The sequence below is a fragment of the Sinocyclocheilus grahami genome, unplaced genomic scaffold (assembly GCF_001515645.1).
Source record: "Sinocyclocheilus grahami isolate Dianchi unplaced genomic scaffold, SAMN03320097.WGS_v1.1 scaffold377.1, whole genome shotgun sequence".
Lineage (NCBI taxonomy): Eukaryota > Metazoa > Chordata > Actinopteri > Cypriniformes > Cyprinidae > Sinocyclocheilus > Sinocyclocheilus grahami.
In genome coordinates, this window is record NW_015505556.1 from 1,501,013 (window position 1) to 1,520,009 (window position 18,997).

At 35.9% G+C, this 18,997-nt stretch overlaps 1 protein-coding gene across 1 annotated transcript in view; it reads left to right on the top strand.

Annotated features, from left to right (window-relative positions):
* The window catches only part of itga11b (integrin, alpha 11b), a 47,667-nt gene that overhangs the window by 14,370 nt on the left and 14,300 nt on the right, over positions 1-18,997 (top strand). The window contains exons 9-21 of the mRNA XM_016230764.1: positions 5-167; positions 1,777-1,847; positions 5,767-5,911; positions 6,822-6,970; positions 9,860-10,003; positions 11,879-12,082; positions 12,477-12,607; positions 14,611-14,613; positions 14,758-14,941; positions 16,439-16,549; positions 16,624-16,709; positions 17,865-18,063; positions 18,843-18,941. Coding sequence (XP_016086250.1) covers positions 5-167; positions 1,777-1,847; positions 5,767-5,911; positions 6,822-6,970; positions 9,860-10,003; positions 11,879-12,082; positions 12,477-12,607; positions 14,611-14,613; positions 14,758-14,941; positions 16,439-16,549; positions 16,624-16,709; positions 17,865-18,063; positions 18,843-18,941 — 1,689 coding nt within the window. The remainder of the gene's footprint in view (positions 1-4; positions 168-1,776; positions 1,848-5,766; positions 5,912-6,821; positions 6,971-9,859; positions 10,004-11,878; positions 12,083-12,476; positions 12,608-14,610; positions 14,614-14,757; positions 14,942-16,438; positions 16,550-16,623; positions 16,710-17,864; positions 18,064-18,842; positions 18,942-18,997) is intronic.

Consider the following 18,997-nt stretch of genomic DNA (forward strand, 5'->3'; position numbering starts at 1 on the left):
CCAGGTTCTTGGCTACTATAATCGGCGAGGGATCAATCCTGAAGCTTTTCTGAGGGAAATCAAGTTCATCGCCACCGATCCTGAGGAGCACTTCTTCAGCGTCACTGATGAGTCTGCACTCAAGGATATCGTCGATGCTCTGGGAGAGAAGATCTTCAGCTTGGAAGGTAGAACTCAATGAATACATGTTAAATATAGTCGTAATCTCATATTTAAACCATATCCCACACTGCAATATGCTAAAAAACATTCAGAACACCCTAGCAACCACATAGCAACATAAGAACTACTCAGAACACCTTAGCAACCACATAGCAACATAAAAATACTCAGAACACCCTAGCAACTACATGGCACCATAAGAACCACTCAGAACACCCTAGAAACTGCATAGCAACATAAAAACCTCTCAGAACACCTTAGCAACTAAATAGCAACATAAGAACCACTCAGAACCCCTTAGCGACCGCATAGCAACATAAGAACCACTCAGAACACCGTGGTAACTACATAGCAACATAAAAACAACTCAGAACACATTAGCAACTACAACATAAGAACCACTCAGAACACCCTAGCAACCACATAGTAACATAAGAACCACTCAGAACACCCTAGCAACCACATGGCAACATAAGAACCACTCAGAACACCGTAGCAACTACATAGCAACATAAGAACCACTCAGAACCCCCTAGCAACCACATAGCAACATAAGAACCACTCAGAACACCCTAGAAACTGCATACCAACATAAAAACCTCTCAGAACACCTTAGCAACTAAATAGCAACATAAGAACCACTCAGAACACATTAGCAACTGCAACATAAGAACCACTCAGAACACCTTAGCAACCACATAGCATCATAAGAACCACTCAGAACACCCTAGCAACCACATAGCAACATAAGAACCACTCTGAACACCTTATCAACCACATAGCAACATAAAAATACTCAGAACACCCTAGCAACTACATAGCAACATAAGAACCACTCAGAACACCCTAGCAACCACATAGCAACATAAGAACCACTCAGAATACCTTAGCAACTGCATAGCAACATAAGACACTTGGAACACCCTAGAAACTGCATAGCAACACAAAAACCTGTCAGAACACCTTAGGAACTGAATAGCAACTTAAGAACCACTCAGAACTCCCCAGCAACCACATAGCAACATAAGAACAACTCGGAACATCTTAGCAACCGCATAGCAACATAAAAACAACTCAGAACATCTTAGCAACTGCATAGCAACATAAGAACCTCTCAGAATACCTTAGCAACTGCATAGCAACATAAGAACCACTCAGAACCCCTTAGCGACCGCATAGCAACATAAAAACAACTCAGAATACACTAGCAACTGCATAGCAACTTAAGAACCTCTCAGAACACCTTAGCAACTGCATAGCAACATAAGACACTTGGAACACCCTAGAAACTGCATAGCAACATAAAAACAACTCAGAACACCTTAGCAACTGCATAGCAACATAAGACACTTGGAACACCCTAGAAACTGCATAGCAACATAAAAACCTGTCAGAACACCTTAGGAACTGAATAGCAACTTAAGAACCACTCAGAGCTCCCCAGCAACCACATAGCAACATAAGAAACCCTTAGCAAACGCATAGCAACATAAAAACAACTCAGAAGACCATAGAAACTGCATAGCATTAGCAGCACATTAGCATCGCTGCAGTGATGTTTGCACTGTTACCACCACAGTCTAGTTTTCTTAGTATTTTTTGACTTTTCTGCAGGCACCAACCAGAACGGTACGGCCTTTGGTCTGCAGATGTCTCAAGCTGGATTCTCCTCACATATCGTAGAGGTGAGTGCGTCTTCATCCGTTCCAAACAGAAGAAATATAAATATTGACAACAGCGCTAATGTGCGGAGAATTATATTACGTCCTCAGTGAGGTGCATGAAATGCTGTTATTTTGCTTTTTGCACTCTGTGATTGAGTTTGACGCTCTTCCATTAGCCTGGAGCAGAAACTACGGAATCAGTCAAACTAAAGAGTCACTGATAGATTGATTCGTTTACCGCTCAGTGCCCATGGGAAAACAAACCTGAGGCACGTCCTTTTAGGCCCCGACAGAAGCATGGAACGCCACTCTTTCAATTAAAATAAGGCTTGTTTATGTTTGAAGCCGCTCCACATGCTGTGAGCAGCATGAAAACAGCTTAGACCGGCTTCTGAGGGTCGGGAAGACTATTTTTCACGCCTTCCCTCTCGGTTTGAGTAATCTCATACAGGAGAGGGGTTTGAAGGTCTGGGGCTCCTTTTGTGTTAGATGAAGGACAACTTACCCAAAGAAAAATAATTTTTTTTTCATAACTTTCACTGTTGGATTCCAGGAACCGCTCTTGACAGTGGCAATTCGAGATGGGAGATAACGTCTCGGAAAGTTTTTTTATTTTTTTTCATTCTTGACTTCTCCCAGGGAACGAGGTCCAGAGAACACATGTGGTTTTGTTGAATTAGGCTCCTCGAGCGAACACTCTCACACACGTGCCCTTGTCTTTTATGTGCACACTTGGACATGTGACTCTATTTGTAAAGGCCTTATTTGCTTGTGGCTGCAAATGTTTTTAAAGGAATGACTTTGTTTTGTTTTTTATAAGGAAAAGAGTTTGGCGTCCATCAAGACTGCAGTAAATAAAACCTAATCAGATGGAAATAAAACGTTTGGAAGTTGGTTTATTAGCTTGGGCCGCTGACATGGACACGGCATACTAGATTTCACTGCTTTTGTTTCGTAAAGAGCTGCCAGGCCTAGAAAAACTCATACACTCTGTTCCAAAACCTTGCTGTCAGATGTCTACATTGGTGAAATAGATGAAACTGAATAGAATCAAAAACGAAAATGATATAAAATCTCATAAGTGACTGATTTGGATCTCTCAAAAGGTCTAGTGTGTCATGCAAATAGCAATTACAACTGATTCTAATAGAGTTTGACATTAGCACACAACGTGGGACTTCAGCAAGCATTAAAATCCAAAGAAAACACAAATATTGAGTTAATTTTAGAATTAACATTTATCTCACATTGTCTGCATCTCTGAGCCTGCAACGCATTCTGGGATTGCTTTCGCCACAAAGCATGTTGCAGCTTGAGATTTTTGATAAAAGAAGGATCTTACGAGGCAGCATAATTGTGCTACATTTATGTAACATTTATATAAAGGCAAGCACCTTATATGTGTGTGTGTGTGTGTGTGTGTGTGTGTGTGTGTGTGTGTGTGTGTGTGTGTGTGCGTGTGTGTGTGTGTGTGATACATTTCTCAGTACTAAAATAACTCAAACTAAATAAAACAGAAATAGACATTAAAATAAAATAAAAATGACAAATACACAACAAAATTACTTTAACTAAAATTAAGAGAAAATATAAAAATAAGATGAATTTCAAATATAATTGAAAACTGCACATTTGGGCACATTTCTTTTCACCGAAATTCCTTTCAAGAAATACTTATTTATTAGAATACATCTAAATATTTCAATGTAATACTAAAATAATGTTTTTTTTGGTTTGTTTTACCTTTAATCTACTCCAAGCTGTCTCAGAAATTATTAGTTATTAGTGCTCAAAATGCTGAAATGGATCCATGTTCGTGTTCATGTTGATGACAATAAAACATAGTCACATTAATTATCCTCTTTATGCGCCTGCAAAATATTAAAGAGCAAAGACAGAGTGCATGGCCACAATAACATTACATTATAAATGGCAAAATGTCACCTAACTACATTTAACTATTGAAACCACTGCCAATTTGTTAAGACATGAATGGTTTTTACTTGGATTTTTTTTACTTAGATGGTTGCTTGGTGTTCTGGGTGGTTGCTAGTGTTTTCCTCAATAATCCACACAATTTGAGGCATTATTTATTTCTTTATTTCTTTAGCACAAACGTTACATACTGAAGTTTAATACTCTGGGTATATTAAGGGTTTGTTCAGGGGTTTGCCTTTGCAAGCACTGCTAATAAAAAGCGAATGGAACAACACACAGTGTGTATTGGAGAGAGTTTATTGTGCAAATGTGCCATGGAACTCTGTCAAAGTGTCCACGTCGACATTGCATGAGGAAAACTTTGGCAGTGAACGCAGCGAGTTTAGGCCTCCAGTCAGACTCACAGATGACTGCTGCTCTCGCTCGCATGCATCCAGGATATCAAAGCCGGAGACTTTTCTGTCCGCTTAATCACAAAGGGTGGTCCCGATCCCTGACACGACCACCGTTTGTATGGAAAATATCTCTCCTGTGCATTAAACTGCAAATTGACTGAGTCTTCCTCTTGGAGAATATGGTTTGTGTAGTGTATTATTAGTGGTGTTTGCTAAGCCAGTTGTCACTACGAAGCTGTTCAGTTTATAGTCTAAACAGCAGGAGATAACTGGCATTTTCAAGCCAGAGTTTCCCTCGGGAATATCTAATACATTTTTAGAATAGTGGTTTTCTGTGGTTAATATTACTTCATAAGACTTTCATGGTTTGCTGCTTGAAAACTCCTATATAGCAACTTTTTTGAAAATGTGTTCAAAACCTGGCTGATATAAAATTTACATTTGAAGTATGATGCATGTTGGAGAATTAAACTATTAAATGACTAAAAAAACTTAAACAGGAAAAATGTCAAAAAAATGTCTAAAAAAATCTACTTAAACAGGGGGAAAATGTGACACTTTTGACTTGGGCCAGTAAGCAACCACATAGCAACACCTTAGCAACACACTAAAAACTACTCCAAGCAGTCACCCAGAACACCTAGGTAACAGTATAGAAACATGTTACAACTTAGAACTTAAAAAACGAACTTAAAAAAAACTTAGTAATTGAAATCAAGCTGAAATAAAATAAAATATTAGATGGAAAAACGTAAAAAAAACCTAAAGATAGAAATGTTGCATTGGCGATAGACTGAAATGACTAAAACTTAAATTAAAAACAAATGTAAGCAAAATAGAAATATAATTAAATTAAATAGACAAATACATTTAAAAGACTTGCTAAAACTTAAAATTAAAAAAATCAAAGCTAGTTTAATATATTAATAAATACTGTAATAAAGTAAAAAAATTAAAAACAAGATTTATCAAATTGCCAAAGCACATTAAATGAAAACATTAAAGCTAATTTAAAATATTAATAAATACTGCAATATTACATAAATTGTACTAAAATAACACAATGCAACTGCGTAGAAACCCATTAAACCAACACTTTAGCAACTGCTTGCAATTCCCTTAACCTCTTACAGCTTTCTAGCATTGTGCCGTTGAGTTGTGCATGGGTCATTCATTTAGTTAGTTAGTTAGTACTGGACATTCAGTCTGAACTGGAGTAGGACTACAGTATGACCAAGCGTATTTGAGTGTAGTGGTGGTATTGGTTGGGAATGGGCAGTTCCTTATGGATTTGAATACTAAAGTCCCAGATGTTAATGCAGTGCAGAGTTTTGGCAGGAGCTCTAGGATCGGTGCAGGAGAGGTTTGGCAAAACTCTCTGTTTGCATTCTCTATACCGCTGAAGTCACTGCCAGGCCATTAGTCATCATCCCAGAACACTCACTGAGTTCTCACTGCAGGTACATGAACCCAGATCTCTGATTCAACACGCTGTGTTTTTTTCTCTTTCACTTATGACTGTACGTGCATTTCCCTTTCATAAAAGTGCAATGGTTTATGATAAAAGTAAATGTAAACAACTGAATATGAAAACCGTTCTCTTAAAGGATGGTATTCTGGTCGGTGCCGTTGGGGCATATGACTGGAACGGAGCTGTTCTGAAAGAGACCCGTCATGGTAAAGTCATCCCACCCAAGTCCTCGTACATGAAAGAGTTCCCAGAGGAACTGAAGAACCATGGAGCATATCTGGGTAAGAAACGTTTTTGGTCAGTACCAAATGAGGATCTGATTCCATGACTGACAAAAATGAATATATACACTCACCCTCAAGTTCAAAAAACGACTGACTTTCTTCTGTAGAACATAAAAGAAATGGTTAAGAATGTTCACTCTATTCTTTACCAGTTTAATTTATGCATGCACATAGCAAAACTCACCAAATGAAGACCAAATATCGGATGTCGGCATTGGTTTTTGCATGCATTGCAATCAAAAATGACCTGCCAAGTTTGAAAGGAAGGAATCATTAGGTATGGAAAGAAACATGTTCAATGAATAAAGACATACATTTCAGTCTGTTCCCCATGCAAACTATCATACATCTTACATATGTAGCATTTTTGGTCAGTACCAAATGAGGATCTGATTCCATGACTGACAAAAATGAATATATACACTCACCCTCAAGTTCAAAAATGACTGACTTTCTTCTGTAGAACATAAAAGAAATGGTTAAGAATGTTCACTCTATTCTTTACCAGTTTAATTTATGCATGCACATAGCAAAACTCACCAAATGAAGACCAAATATCGGATGTCGGCATTGGTTTTTGCATGCATTGCAATCAAAAATGACCTGCCAAGTTTGAAAGGAAGGAATCATTAGGTATGGAAAGAAACATGTTCAATGAATAAAGACATACATTTCAGTCTGTTCCCCATGCAAACTATCATACATCTTACATATGTAGCATGGACTAATTTTAAGACATTTAAGGCTACTTAACTAACCAGCACCAAACTAGGAAGAAAATACATGCGAGTTTCATAACTAGTCTTAAAATTTGTTTTTTTGAATTGTGTATTTTCTCTAAGCCAGTATAGGCAATATTTATCATATTTACTGCATGTATAATGTATAAATTGACACTTGTTTCTAGGGTACATGGTGTCATCAGTCGTCTCGGCTCAGCACGGTCAGCTGTATGTCGCTGGAGCTCCTCGATTCAACCACACGGGGAAAGTTGTCATCTTTACGCTGACCAACAGCGGCAACCTCACCATACTGTACTCACTCTACGGACAGCAGGTAAAGACAAGTACACACTACACTTCCAAGTAGTATGTGGTACTTCCACGAATACCATGGTAACAAACATGGCAGGGCTCAACAGTGAGGCTTACTGCAAATTAAAAACGTATACATACTTTGCAAAGATACTTGACATTAAATGAAGAAATAAATATCTGTTTTAGCATATGAACATTAAAAATTTACTATTTTTTTTAAACGGGGCCAGTGAAAATATTGGCAGACCAAGTAAAAATATTTATTTTTGAGCCATGCATGGCAGTACCATAATACTTTGTGGTACTTTATGTAAGTGCCAAATTGTAGCCACCTGCCAAGATTTCTAGTGTGCACACTTGAGAGAGTACTTACAGACACTACGATAAATTGGCAACAGCACAAACAAGTGATTTTCCTCCTCAGTAATTTAATCATTGTCCAGTGCAAATATCTAAAATATTCTTAAGATCAAGATATATTTACTTGAGAAGCAAAATGACATAAGATAAAAAAGTAAAAAAAAGTATGTGATTATATATATATATAGAGAGAGAGAGAGAGAGAGAGAGAGTGCAAATAAAGTGTCTACTTCAATGTTTCTAATAACTTCTGTGAAAATAAAATGTCAAAATGTATAAATTTTACTGCTAACATGCTAAATACAAATGACTAAATACAAAATTTATACTCAATTTTATTATATTTTAAATGATTAAAAATGTATTGCTGACAAATGGGTAAAATAGTGATTTGAAGGATAGTGGCAAAGATAGGTAAAGATTTAAAATGATCTTTAAATAGAGTCTTTTAATGTCATCTAATGCTTCTTGTTCTGTTCCCGACAAGATTTTTTGGCATCATTGGTAGATATTTATAGATATTCATTTTTACATTTCATATAAGATTTAGTGCCATGCCAATAAATTTAAGACTTTCTACAGCTATGTAATACACCTATGCCTTGGCAACGACCCGCAGAAAACCATGAAATTGCAAGAATGAAAAAGCCCACGAGTCCGTGCAAAATTAGCCTTGTTATAATGTTCTTCTCCATCTTTTGATAAATTACTCCTGCCATTATCAGAACAAAATGTCCACAATCTTTTAAACAACATTCCATGGTTAGTTGTTCCATGGAAATCGTGCTGCCTTGTCAATAATCTATAATAGGGCTAATCTGCATGAAATAGTGCATGTAAAAGTGCCTCAAATCTTTAGTGAGTGTAGTAGTGTGCACTTGGCCTAAATGGTGAACGTTTCCCCTGACTGCTTCCTTAATCCATCTGTCTGCATTTTTCCATCATACCTCCTCTCTCTCAAATGGTGGCGTGTTTGGAGAGGCACATCAGTAGATTAATGCGGACCATGTGTGTGGACAGGAGACAGCGTGTGAAGGTCTAGACTCAGTCACCCGCTCCAGATGGGCAGGCGTCTCTGCAGCCCATGTGCATCTCATCTGCACTTGTGTGTGTGTGTGTCTGTGTGTGTGAGTGTTTGTGTACGCATGGCCTGCAGTGAATGCACACAATAAACGCTTACTGGTTCAAACGCTGCCGGTCGCTGACCACAACATTCATTTAGCCATCAACCTGTTATGCACCAGACGCGCGTGTGTGTGTGTGTGTGTGTGTGTGTGTGTGTGTGTTTGAGCCCTCAGGATAGCACTTAGACGGGAATGTGATAAAGTGCGTCTCCTGTTTTCTGGTGTTTGTAAAGCCGGCAGGAACTTTCAGGGTTGAAACGCAAGTTCAGAAGAACCTGCCGCACAATGTGTCTTCCATCATTGATGCAATAGAAAAACAGGCTGTAGATTAAAATTAAAATGTTAAAAATTCAGTTTTTATAAAGTTCCAGTAAATGTGTATTTGTCCATCTGACAGTAAAATGCATGGTCTTAATATACCCTAGTGAAAAATAGATATACTTAAATGTATGTGAAATATATTTATTTCATGCTAAGTATACTACAAATACATTTTCATATTTATGTGCTTAAAACATGCCCAGCTTTTGTACTTTTAGTATACTAAACTGGTATACTTAAATTCTGCTAAATTGGAACAACTAGTTTTGTATGCACTTTCATTGTGCGGAAGTAGTGCTGAAGTACAACTAAAGATATACTTAGTATATTTGATTGTGCTAAAGTGGAAATATTGCTAAGTGCACTTCAGGTACACTTTAAATATCTTGCATTTAAAGACCGATATTATTATCCTCATCAAAAGTGACAGTAAAACACATTTTAGACTTAATATTATGAAATGTGCATAATGCAGAAGTAGTACTCCAAATAAAGTTTAATTATAATTTTTAGATCAATAAGTCTCGAGTTATCTGTCAGTAAATATATTAATATATTTGAACTATACTTAGTATTTTCTGGAGCTGTGGTGTGCCTACTTAGATTTTTTTGGTTCAAATTCTTGTGTGGTGGAGCACCCACATTGAGCTTTTTGCCTACTGGATGTGCGCACTTGGACTGATTTTTATTTTTTTTTGTTAACTATACTTAGCATGAAATGTATTTTAAATATATAACTTTTTTATTAGGGTACATGCAATTTATTCTTAATCATAATATGTTTCCTTTCTATTAATATTGAAGGCTATATGCTTAATACGTAGCTCTGCTTGGCACATTTTCCATCAGGGGTCCCTGCTCCAGGGGTCCTTGTCCTAAAAAACTTAAAATAATTTAACACAACTTAATTAACTGCTGTAAACTTAATATTTATATTTCCCATAATTGTACAATACAATGTACCCCACCCAACCCGCTGTGGGAATTCTCACTCCAAGTTGAACTCAAAAGTTGGCAGCCCTGTTAATACAATCTAGAAACTACCCAAAACAGATACATAGACTATGGCCTAACGTATATGTGCATGTTTTGGTGAATTGTAGATCGGATCGTATTATGGAAGTGAGCTGGCACCGATTGATCTGGATGACGATGGATTGACGGATCTTTTCCTTGTCGGAGCTCCCATGTACTTCTTCAAAGGGTGGGAGAAAGGCAGAGTTTACATCTACACCATCACCTTACAGGTGACAACATCCTAAACACAACACCATACTGCTTTCTTAAAGAGTACTTGTTCACAGAAAGACTTGGGTTATGTTCGAAGTAGGATACTATTCATCGTTTTCATTATACACCGCTTGTTTACGCAACTCTCGCTGAATCTACAGCACCACAGCAGAATAAATTCTATATATTTTTTAGTGCTGGGCAACGATTCATCTCGATTAATCGCATCCAAAATAAAAGTTTTTGTGTACATAATATATGTTTGTGTACTATGTATATTTGTTATGTATATATAAATACACACACATGCATGTATATATTTAATAAATATATGTTGATATACTGAATATATTTATATATAATATAAATTATATGAATATAAATATATACATGCAAATATTTTCAAAATATATACTGTATGTGCGTGTCTTTATATATACATAATAAATATACACAGTACACACACATATATTGTATAAACAAAAACTTTTATTTTGGATGCGATTAATCGAGATTAATCGTTGCCCAGCACTAATATTTTTCTTGAGCTTGTAGGCTAAATTCAGTAAGATGATGTAAAAAGATCGTGTATTGAAAATAAAAACGTAAAAACAAACATACCTCGCGACTGTAGTCCGATTCACCAGCAAATTATTCTTATGAGCAGATTCTTTTCAGTGGTTTATTAACATACAGCTCGACCAGTGTAAGCCGGTTCGCTTAGTGAGTCATTTAGCGAACTATTTACTTGTTGAACAGAACACAGCGCGACTTCACAAACGAGTGACTCTTATAAGACTGTTCTTTTAAGGTATCGTTCAAAAGACCCTGGAATTACTCGTTTTACAGTGAGTTTGAATCAGTGAATGAATACTTCACTGAATGAACTCAATTGATCAGAGCATTTACTGAAGAACTTCTGTTGCCGAATAACTGTTAAGATATGCATGTTTTGTGTACTCATGGTTTGTGAACACTATAATTGCTGACTCATTGTTCATATTATATTATATTATATTATATTGTATTATATTAGATTATATATTGTATTGCATTATATTATATATTGTATTGCATTATATTTAGTGCTGTCAAACGATTAATCGCGATGAATCGCATCCAACATAAAAGTATTTGTTTATATAATATATGTGTAATATACTGTTTATATTTATTATGTATATATAAATATACACACATGCATGTATATATTTAAGAAAAAAAATTATATTTGTATATTAAATATAAATATATACATATAAATACATGTAAATATTTTCAAAATATATACTGTATGAGTATATATTTATATATACATAATAAATATACACAGTACACGCACATATATTATATAAACAAAAACTTTTATTTTGGATGCAATTAATTGCAATTAATGGTTTGACAGCACTAAATATATTATATTATATTATATTATTTATTATTTATGGTTTAAATTTTAACTTTTTCACTCATCAGCCAATTTGGTTACTAAATTAAGTTACCGGCCATTCATAACTTCTACTAGGCAAAAAAAATGTTAATTAATTAATTAATGAAATAAACCAACAGCTTGAGGCTTTTCACAATGGATGTGACAAAGCGGGCGTTGCAAATCATTTGAACTTTGTCTCAGTACGTCAGGCGAGGCAGGAGTTTACTGTTGGGGATTTGTCGTGTCGCGCCGCATCCAGTGTAGACCACACCACTAATTATAATGGATCAACTGATTATTTTAACAAAAATATGAGCCTCAAACCAACGTCTCAGATGGTTTGGATGCCACGAGGTCATGCGACAACATTGTTTGCTTAAGGTTAGTATACTAGTATTCGATTCTAAACAGCCAATTGAATGAAAATGTTCTTGTCTTTCTTTCTCTGTTTATTCCGCAGGGCTCTTTTATACCAGATGGGACTCTTGGACCATCAGAAAAGACCCATGATTCTCGGTTTGGCGCGGCCATGTCCACTCTTCCGGACTTGAATGGCGACGGCTTCAGTGAGCTGGTAGTGGGTGCACCACTGGAGGACAATCACAAGGGAGCCATCTATCTCTTCTACGGCCAACAAAACAGCATCCAACCCAAATACAAACAGGTAAGACTCAACTGGGAGTCACTGATATTTAATAAACATGATTAAACAGCATTCCAGAATATAATAACAGGTACACTCTTAAAAATAAAGGTGCTTCAAAAGGTTCTTCAAGCGATGCCATAGAAGAACCATTTTTAGTTCCACAAAGAACCATTCAGTCAAAGGTTCTTTAAAGAACCATCTCTTTCTTACCTTTTTATAATCTCAAGAACCTTTTGTCTCAACATAAGGAACCTTTTGTGAAACAGAAAGGTTCTTCAGATGTTAAAGGTTCTTTATGGAACCATTTAGACAAAAAGGTTCTTCTATGGCATCGTGAAGCACCTTTATTTTTAAGAGTGTATGACCTTTTGCACCTTATTTGTTCATTTTTAATTCTTGTCCCTTACCTCAGAGAATAGCCGCTGGTGACATCTCTCCAGGCCTCCGTTATTTTGGCCGCAGTGTGCATGGGATGATGGATTTGAATGGAGATGAGCTCATAGATCTGTCTGTGGGCGCTTTAGGCGCCGCAGTTCTGCTTTGGTGAGTTTACACACGTCACATGGGGCAGGTTAAGTTAAGAGTCATACTTATGAACCAATAGCTTAAAGGGTTAGTTCACCCAAAAATGAAAATTAGCCCATAAATTACTCACCCTCAAGTCATCCTAGGTGTATATGACTTTTCTTCTTTCAGACGAATCCAGTCGGAGTTATGTTTAAAATTGTCTTTGATCTTTCAAGCTGTTTCATGGCACTCAGCTGGTGTTGCATGCATCAGTCCAAAAGAACTTAAATAAAAATCGCCCATCCATAAAAGAAGTGTCTCACACGGCTCCGGGGGGTGATCAAAGGCCTCCTGTAGTGAATCGATGCGTTTTTGTAAGAAAAATGTCCATATTCAAAACATAATAATCACTTTAATGTAGCTTGCGCAAGCAGTTGTACACAGAAGCAGCTCCGGGTGGATCCTCCGACATTCTTCTTTACAAATCCTCTTTTTGTACTTCTAATAAGTGACCAGAGTTTTGTTTTGATCTCTCTGCTGTGTTTCCGTGTGCGTCACTTCTGAGCGACCTCATACCTCATACGTCATCCACCAGAACGGCTTCCGTGTACAACAGTGAGCGCAAGTTACATTAAAGTGATTATTACGTTTTGAATATGGACATTTTTCTTACAAAAACGCATCGATTCGCTACAGGAGGCCTTTGTTCGTCCCCCGGAGCCGTGTGGGACATTTTTTTATGGATGGGCGCTTTTTATTTAACTTCTTTTGGACTGAAGCAATGCAACACCAGCTGAGTGCCATGAAACAGTTTGAAAGATCAAAGACGATTTTTAATATAACTCCGACTGGATTCGTCTGAAAGAAGAAAGTCATACACACCTAGGATGCTTCGAGGGTGAGTAATTTGTGGGCTAATTTTAATTTTAATTTTAACCTAGCACCCATTTCCAGAGCTGTGTCTTACAGGGTTATTATAGTTAACTAAAACTAAAACCATAAAAAAAAACTTGAAATAAAATAATAAAACAAATTTTAAAATATATATTTAAAACAAAAATCTTTTTATATTTCAGCTAGTTGCCAAAGCAAAATTTTTCATTTTCATTTAGTTTAACTTGATACAAAAATTTTACTAAAATAACTGAAACTGAAAAACAGACACAACTAAATTACTTAAACTAAAATTAAAACGAAAACAGAGAATCCAAAAAGAAGGAATATGGTTTTAAGATTAATTTAAAAAAATCGTAATTTAAAAATATAACTCGATCTCAAAGATGCTAAAATAACACTGGCGGCTTGAGCCATCATCACTTGTGAAAATAAAAATATATAAAATACTGTACGAAGTATTATTATAATACACTATAATTCCACAAATATTCAAATAGACAGTTTTAATATGATGTAAATGGATGTGAATGTATAACACAGTGTTACTTTAGTATCATTGATATACTAATTATAGTTTTTATTAATATTTTGAATTAGCTTTTTATATATATTCCATTTTCATTTTCAAGTTTTAGTCATTTTGTTCTGTGTAATTTTTTTAAGGTATGTTTATATAGATTTAATTAATTGTTATTTTAGTTGTTATTTTATTACATCAAGTTAAATCAAATGAAAATGAGAAATGTTGCTATGGCAACTAGCTGAAATAATAATAAAAATGATATATATATTGTTAAAAATGTGGGTTTTTAAAGATTTTTCTTTATATCTTTTTTTCATTGAACCTTTTACTATTTATTTCAAGTAATAATTTTCTTAATGGTTTAAGTTGTAGCTAATGATTAAAATCCTGGTATCACATAGGAGGGGAAACAAATCCCAAATTAAGTCTCTTTAATACTGTATCATAATTGTTTCTCATAGACAGCAGTAAGATTAAATGGAGATAAATAAGCAAAAATAAAAGTCTCTGCTTCCAAAAAAGACCATTGTAATCTCAACATGAACTCAAATCAAGATCAAAAGATATTTAGCGCTATATTTTTAGTGTGTTATATATAACATAGTTTAATCTCTTTCAGCTTGTATTTCTCGTTTTGAGATTTTAGGAGAAACGAAAATGATTAAAAAACAAAACTTTTGGAGGCTTTATTTTTAAGAATATAAGGTGCATTACGAACCAGATTTGCTCTTATAAAATAACTATATATTTGGAAATGCATAAACAGAGATGTTGCTATTGTTGACATTGAGATGTTGCTTTTCTGTTCAGCGCTGAGGTACAGCTTTGGTTTCGAGGAGAGCAGATATTTCCCCAGAGCCGTGTTGGACAGCACTGAAGAGCCGCAGCCCCATGACGTCACCCTGCGGCCGGACTTGGATTACTGCCAGCAAGTGTATTTCCATGTTCATGTGAGCCAATTTCTGTACATGTGTTCACACTGCAGTCACTTTTATCCATTTCAGCTCATTTTTTAATGAATCTAGCATCTATATTGAGGTCTAAAGGTTTGGGGTCAGTAAGATGTATGTATGTATGTATGTATGGTTCAGTCATGAAACTCTAGATGGAGCAGGCTGACGGGTTGAGCTTACTGCCTTGCATTTATATAGCTGGCTAGCATTCGCTTGAGTTTCCTGCAGCGCGCTTTCAGAGTTTCTCTGAAACCCTCCACCTTCCCCAGCTCCACCTGTATAGATCTTCTACGGGTTATTTTATATACTATTTGTGCAGCAGCAGCATGCCTTAAATACTCACGGCACTGTATCGCCGTATGCATTAACAGTAGCAAGTTCCTGTACTTGCTTGCAGCAGCAGCAATAATCTACAACTACAGCAATAACCAACTGCAGCAGCAATTCAGCAGCAGCGTAGCAGATCTATTCCGCCAAGACCAAATACATTAGCATTGTCATATCCATCACCATGCTAAAGTCTTCCGAGAGTTGTCATGATTGAAAAAATATATATTATTTATTTATTTATTTTTTGGTTTTTTGTTGCAAGAAATTAATACTTTTTTCAGCAAGGATGCATTATTCATTATGCATTTGATTTCATAAAGTCCCCATGAAATCAAAATTTACAATATTTATCTTGTTAGTGCACATTATTAGTCTTAAAGTGAACAATTAATCCGTGCAAATTAATCCTCTGAAAAAATGAGTTTGTCTTGGTAATCTTTAATAAAAATCTGATCATTCTTAAATCAAGGTACATTGTTTAACTTTCTTAAAACATTGAGTCAGAAAAAATTATTAAAAAATTAAGTGCATTTACTGTATGCTTAAAACAAGAAAAATATCTCCCCATGTGGTTTTAAACATATATATTTTGGCATTATTTTGATATTTTAGTAAATATCTTGATTTAGGAATGTTTAGATATTTGTACTGGAAAACAAGACCAAATGTGACCCTGGAGCACAAAACCAGTCATAAGGGTCCATTTTTCGAAATTGAGATTTATACATCATATGAAAGCTGAATAAATAATCTTTCCATTGATGTATGGTTTATTAGGATAGGACAATATTTGGCCGAGATACAACTATTAGAAATCTGGAATCTGAGGGTGCAAAAAAATCTAAATATTGAGAAAATCATCTTTAAAGTTGTCCAAATGAAGTTCTTAGCAATGCATATTACTAATCAAAAATTAAGTTTTGGTATATTTACGGTAGGAAATTTACAAAATATCTTCATGGAACATGATCTTTATTTAATATCCTAATGATTTTTGGCATAAAAGAAAAATCGATAATTTTGACTCATACAATGTTTTTTTGGCTATTGCTACAAATATACCCCAGCGACTCAACACTGCTTTTGTGGTCCACGGTCACAAATATGCAGTAAAAAAATAATCTTTGCAATGCTAAAATGGTATCGTTCTGTTTGTTTACACAGGAAGTGACCGATTACACGCGACCCCTGATCTTCAGTGTTACCGTAGGCCTGCAGAACGCAGATGAAGGGCCGGTGCTGGACGACGGGTGGCCCACCAGTCTGCAGTCAAAGGTCAGACACACAGACAGACAGACACATAACACTTTTGTCTTGCACCTTTCCAAATGACATTTCTTTCTCTCCAGCTACCATTCTGGAACGGTTGTGATAATGATGATCAGTGCATTCCCAACCTCATCCTGCAGAGCAGCTCTGACCTATTAGATCGCAGGTTTGTCCTCAAACGCACATTTTAGCTCTTCCTCGCACACTGAAACACCTCAGTCCTTAAGCAGGGTCTTAAAAAGTCATAATTCATACATTAAAAGGTCTTAAATTGGGTATGAAGTCTTAAATTCATACACTGCAAAAAGGATTTTCTTACTTAGTATTTTGGTCTTGTTTTATATAGTATTGCAGGTTTGTCCTCAAACGCACATTTTAGCTCTTCCTCGCACACTGAAACACCTCAGTCCTTAAGCAGGGTCTTAAAAGTCATAATTCATACATTAAAAGGTCTTAAATTGGGTATGAAGTCTTAAATTCATACACTGCAAAAAGGATTTTCTTACTTAGTATTTTGGTCTTGTTTTATATAGTATAAATGTCTAAATATTCTTGAATCAAGATGCATTTACTTGAGAAGCAAAATGACAAGATATTGTGTCTTGTTTTCTGAAAAAGTAAATGTATCATGATTTCAGAATGTTTTGATGTTTGCAATGGAAAACAAGACTTGTTTGCAGTGTAGTCATGGATTTTCTTACTCAGTATTTTTGACTTGTTTTCCAGTATAAATATCTAAGCATCCTTTAATCAAGATAGATGCAAAATGAAGTCATGTTTTCTGAATAATTGAACACAACTAATGGAGTTTATGCTTAAAAGATGAAAACAATCTGTCAGTGGGGTTTGAAAAACTTTGCTATGAATTAGGTACAATTTTCTGAACCCGTTAGCAGATATTTTGTTCTTATTTAATCATAAACTCACTTAATCTTTGATCCATTTCTCAGAAAACAAGACTTCTTATGTCTTCATTTAAGAATCTTTAGACATTTGCGTCGAAAAACAAGATGAAGAACATCACTTGTTTGCATCGTGAACAGATTCCCCCCATATTCTAGTGGTTGGGAGCCGAGCTATTCAAGTTAAAAACTACAGTATTTTATTACATTTTTTTGTAAAAAGAATTAAAAAGTAATGCAGATCTGTTGGAAGTTGTATTTTCAAACTTTAAAGTGTTACTAATATGACTCATTGTCTACTCTCTATGCATTTACATTTTGAGAACATATTGTGTTCCCCTCAGTTTATTCCTTAAAAAGGTCTTAAACAAGTACCTTGATGAAACCTTCAGAAACCCTGTTATGTCTGTCTCTTTCAGGCAGTTCTGCGGGCGACGCGAGCGCTCCTCGTGGCCGCCATGTGTCCATCAGAGAACGAGCAGCGAGCGTCTGGTGGAGGCCAGCCGGAGGAAAGTGCTGGTGGAGGCGCGTTTAGAGAACCGGGGAGAAAATGCGTACGGCACGATCCTACACATCACGCATTCTCCAAACCTCCAGTTCTCCAGTCTGGTGCTGAAGGTTTGTTTTCTGGAAAAACACCCTGATCTGAGTCTCAGCCCAGGTCTAACCTGTATTTATGAGGGTTTAGAGCATTAAAGAAGGAATTCAAACGTGAGGTGGAAGGGGTCGCTGATAAAGAGGCCAAGAGTGGAAGGGAAACTATGAGTCAGTGTGTGTGGATCTGGTCCAAAGCCTAGTGAACTACCTCAGTGACTTCATAGGCAGCATCCTAATCTCATTGATAAGTGACTGAGCAACACATATATGAACCTGGAGCACAAAAGCAGTGTTAAGTCGCTGGGGGATATTTTTTGCAATAGCCAAAAACAAACATTGTATGGGTCAAAATTATCGATTTTTCTTTTATGCCAAAGATCATTAGGATATTAAGTAAAGATCATGTTTCATGAAGATATTTAGTAAATGTCCTACTGTAAATATATCAAAACTTAATTTTTGATTAGTAATATGCATTGCTAAGAACTTAATTTGGACAACTTTAAAGGCGATTTCCTCAATATTTAGATTTTTTTGCACCCTCAGATTCCAGATTTTCAAATAGTTGTATCTCGACCAAATATTGTCCTAAATAAACTCCGTAATCACAAACTAATAGGTGCTCATAACACAAAACACTGACCATTTAAATTCCTAAACATTTAAGGGTAATTATGAATGAAATATGTCTTCATCCATTCAGTGATTTACTCCATAATGTCTTTGTAATGATCTTCATTTGTGGGCTTTTCTCCGCAGAAATGCATTGGTCTGAAATCGAAAATGTGCTTGTTTTTCAGGCACCTTCAGACATTGCAATCGAGTGTCCAAACTCTGATGATATGAGCCTCTACCGAACCTGCAACATCAGCGTGCCGTTCATGAGGTCCTTTGCTCAGGTGAGACGCCTCAGACCTGCAACAACTGACTAGTCTGAATATTACTGATCATTCAA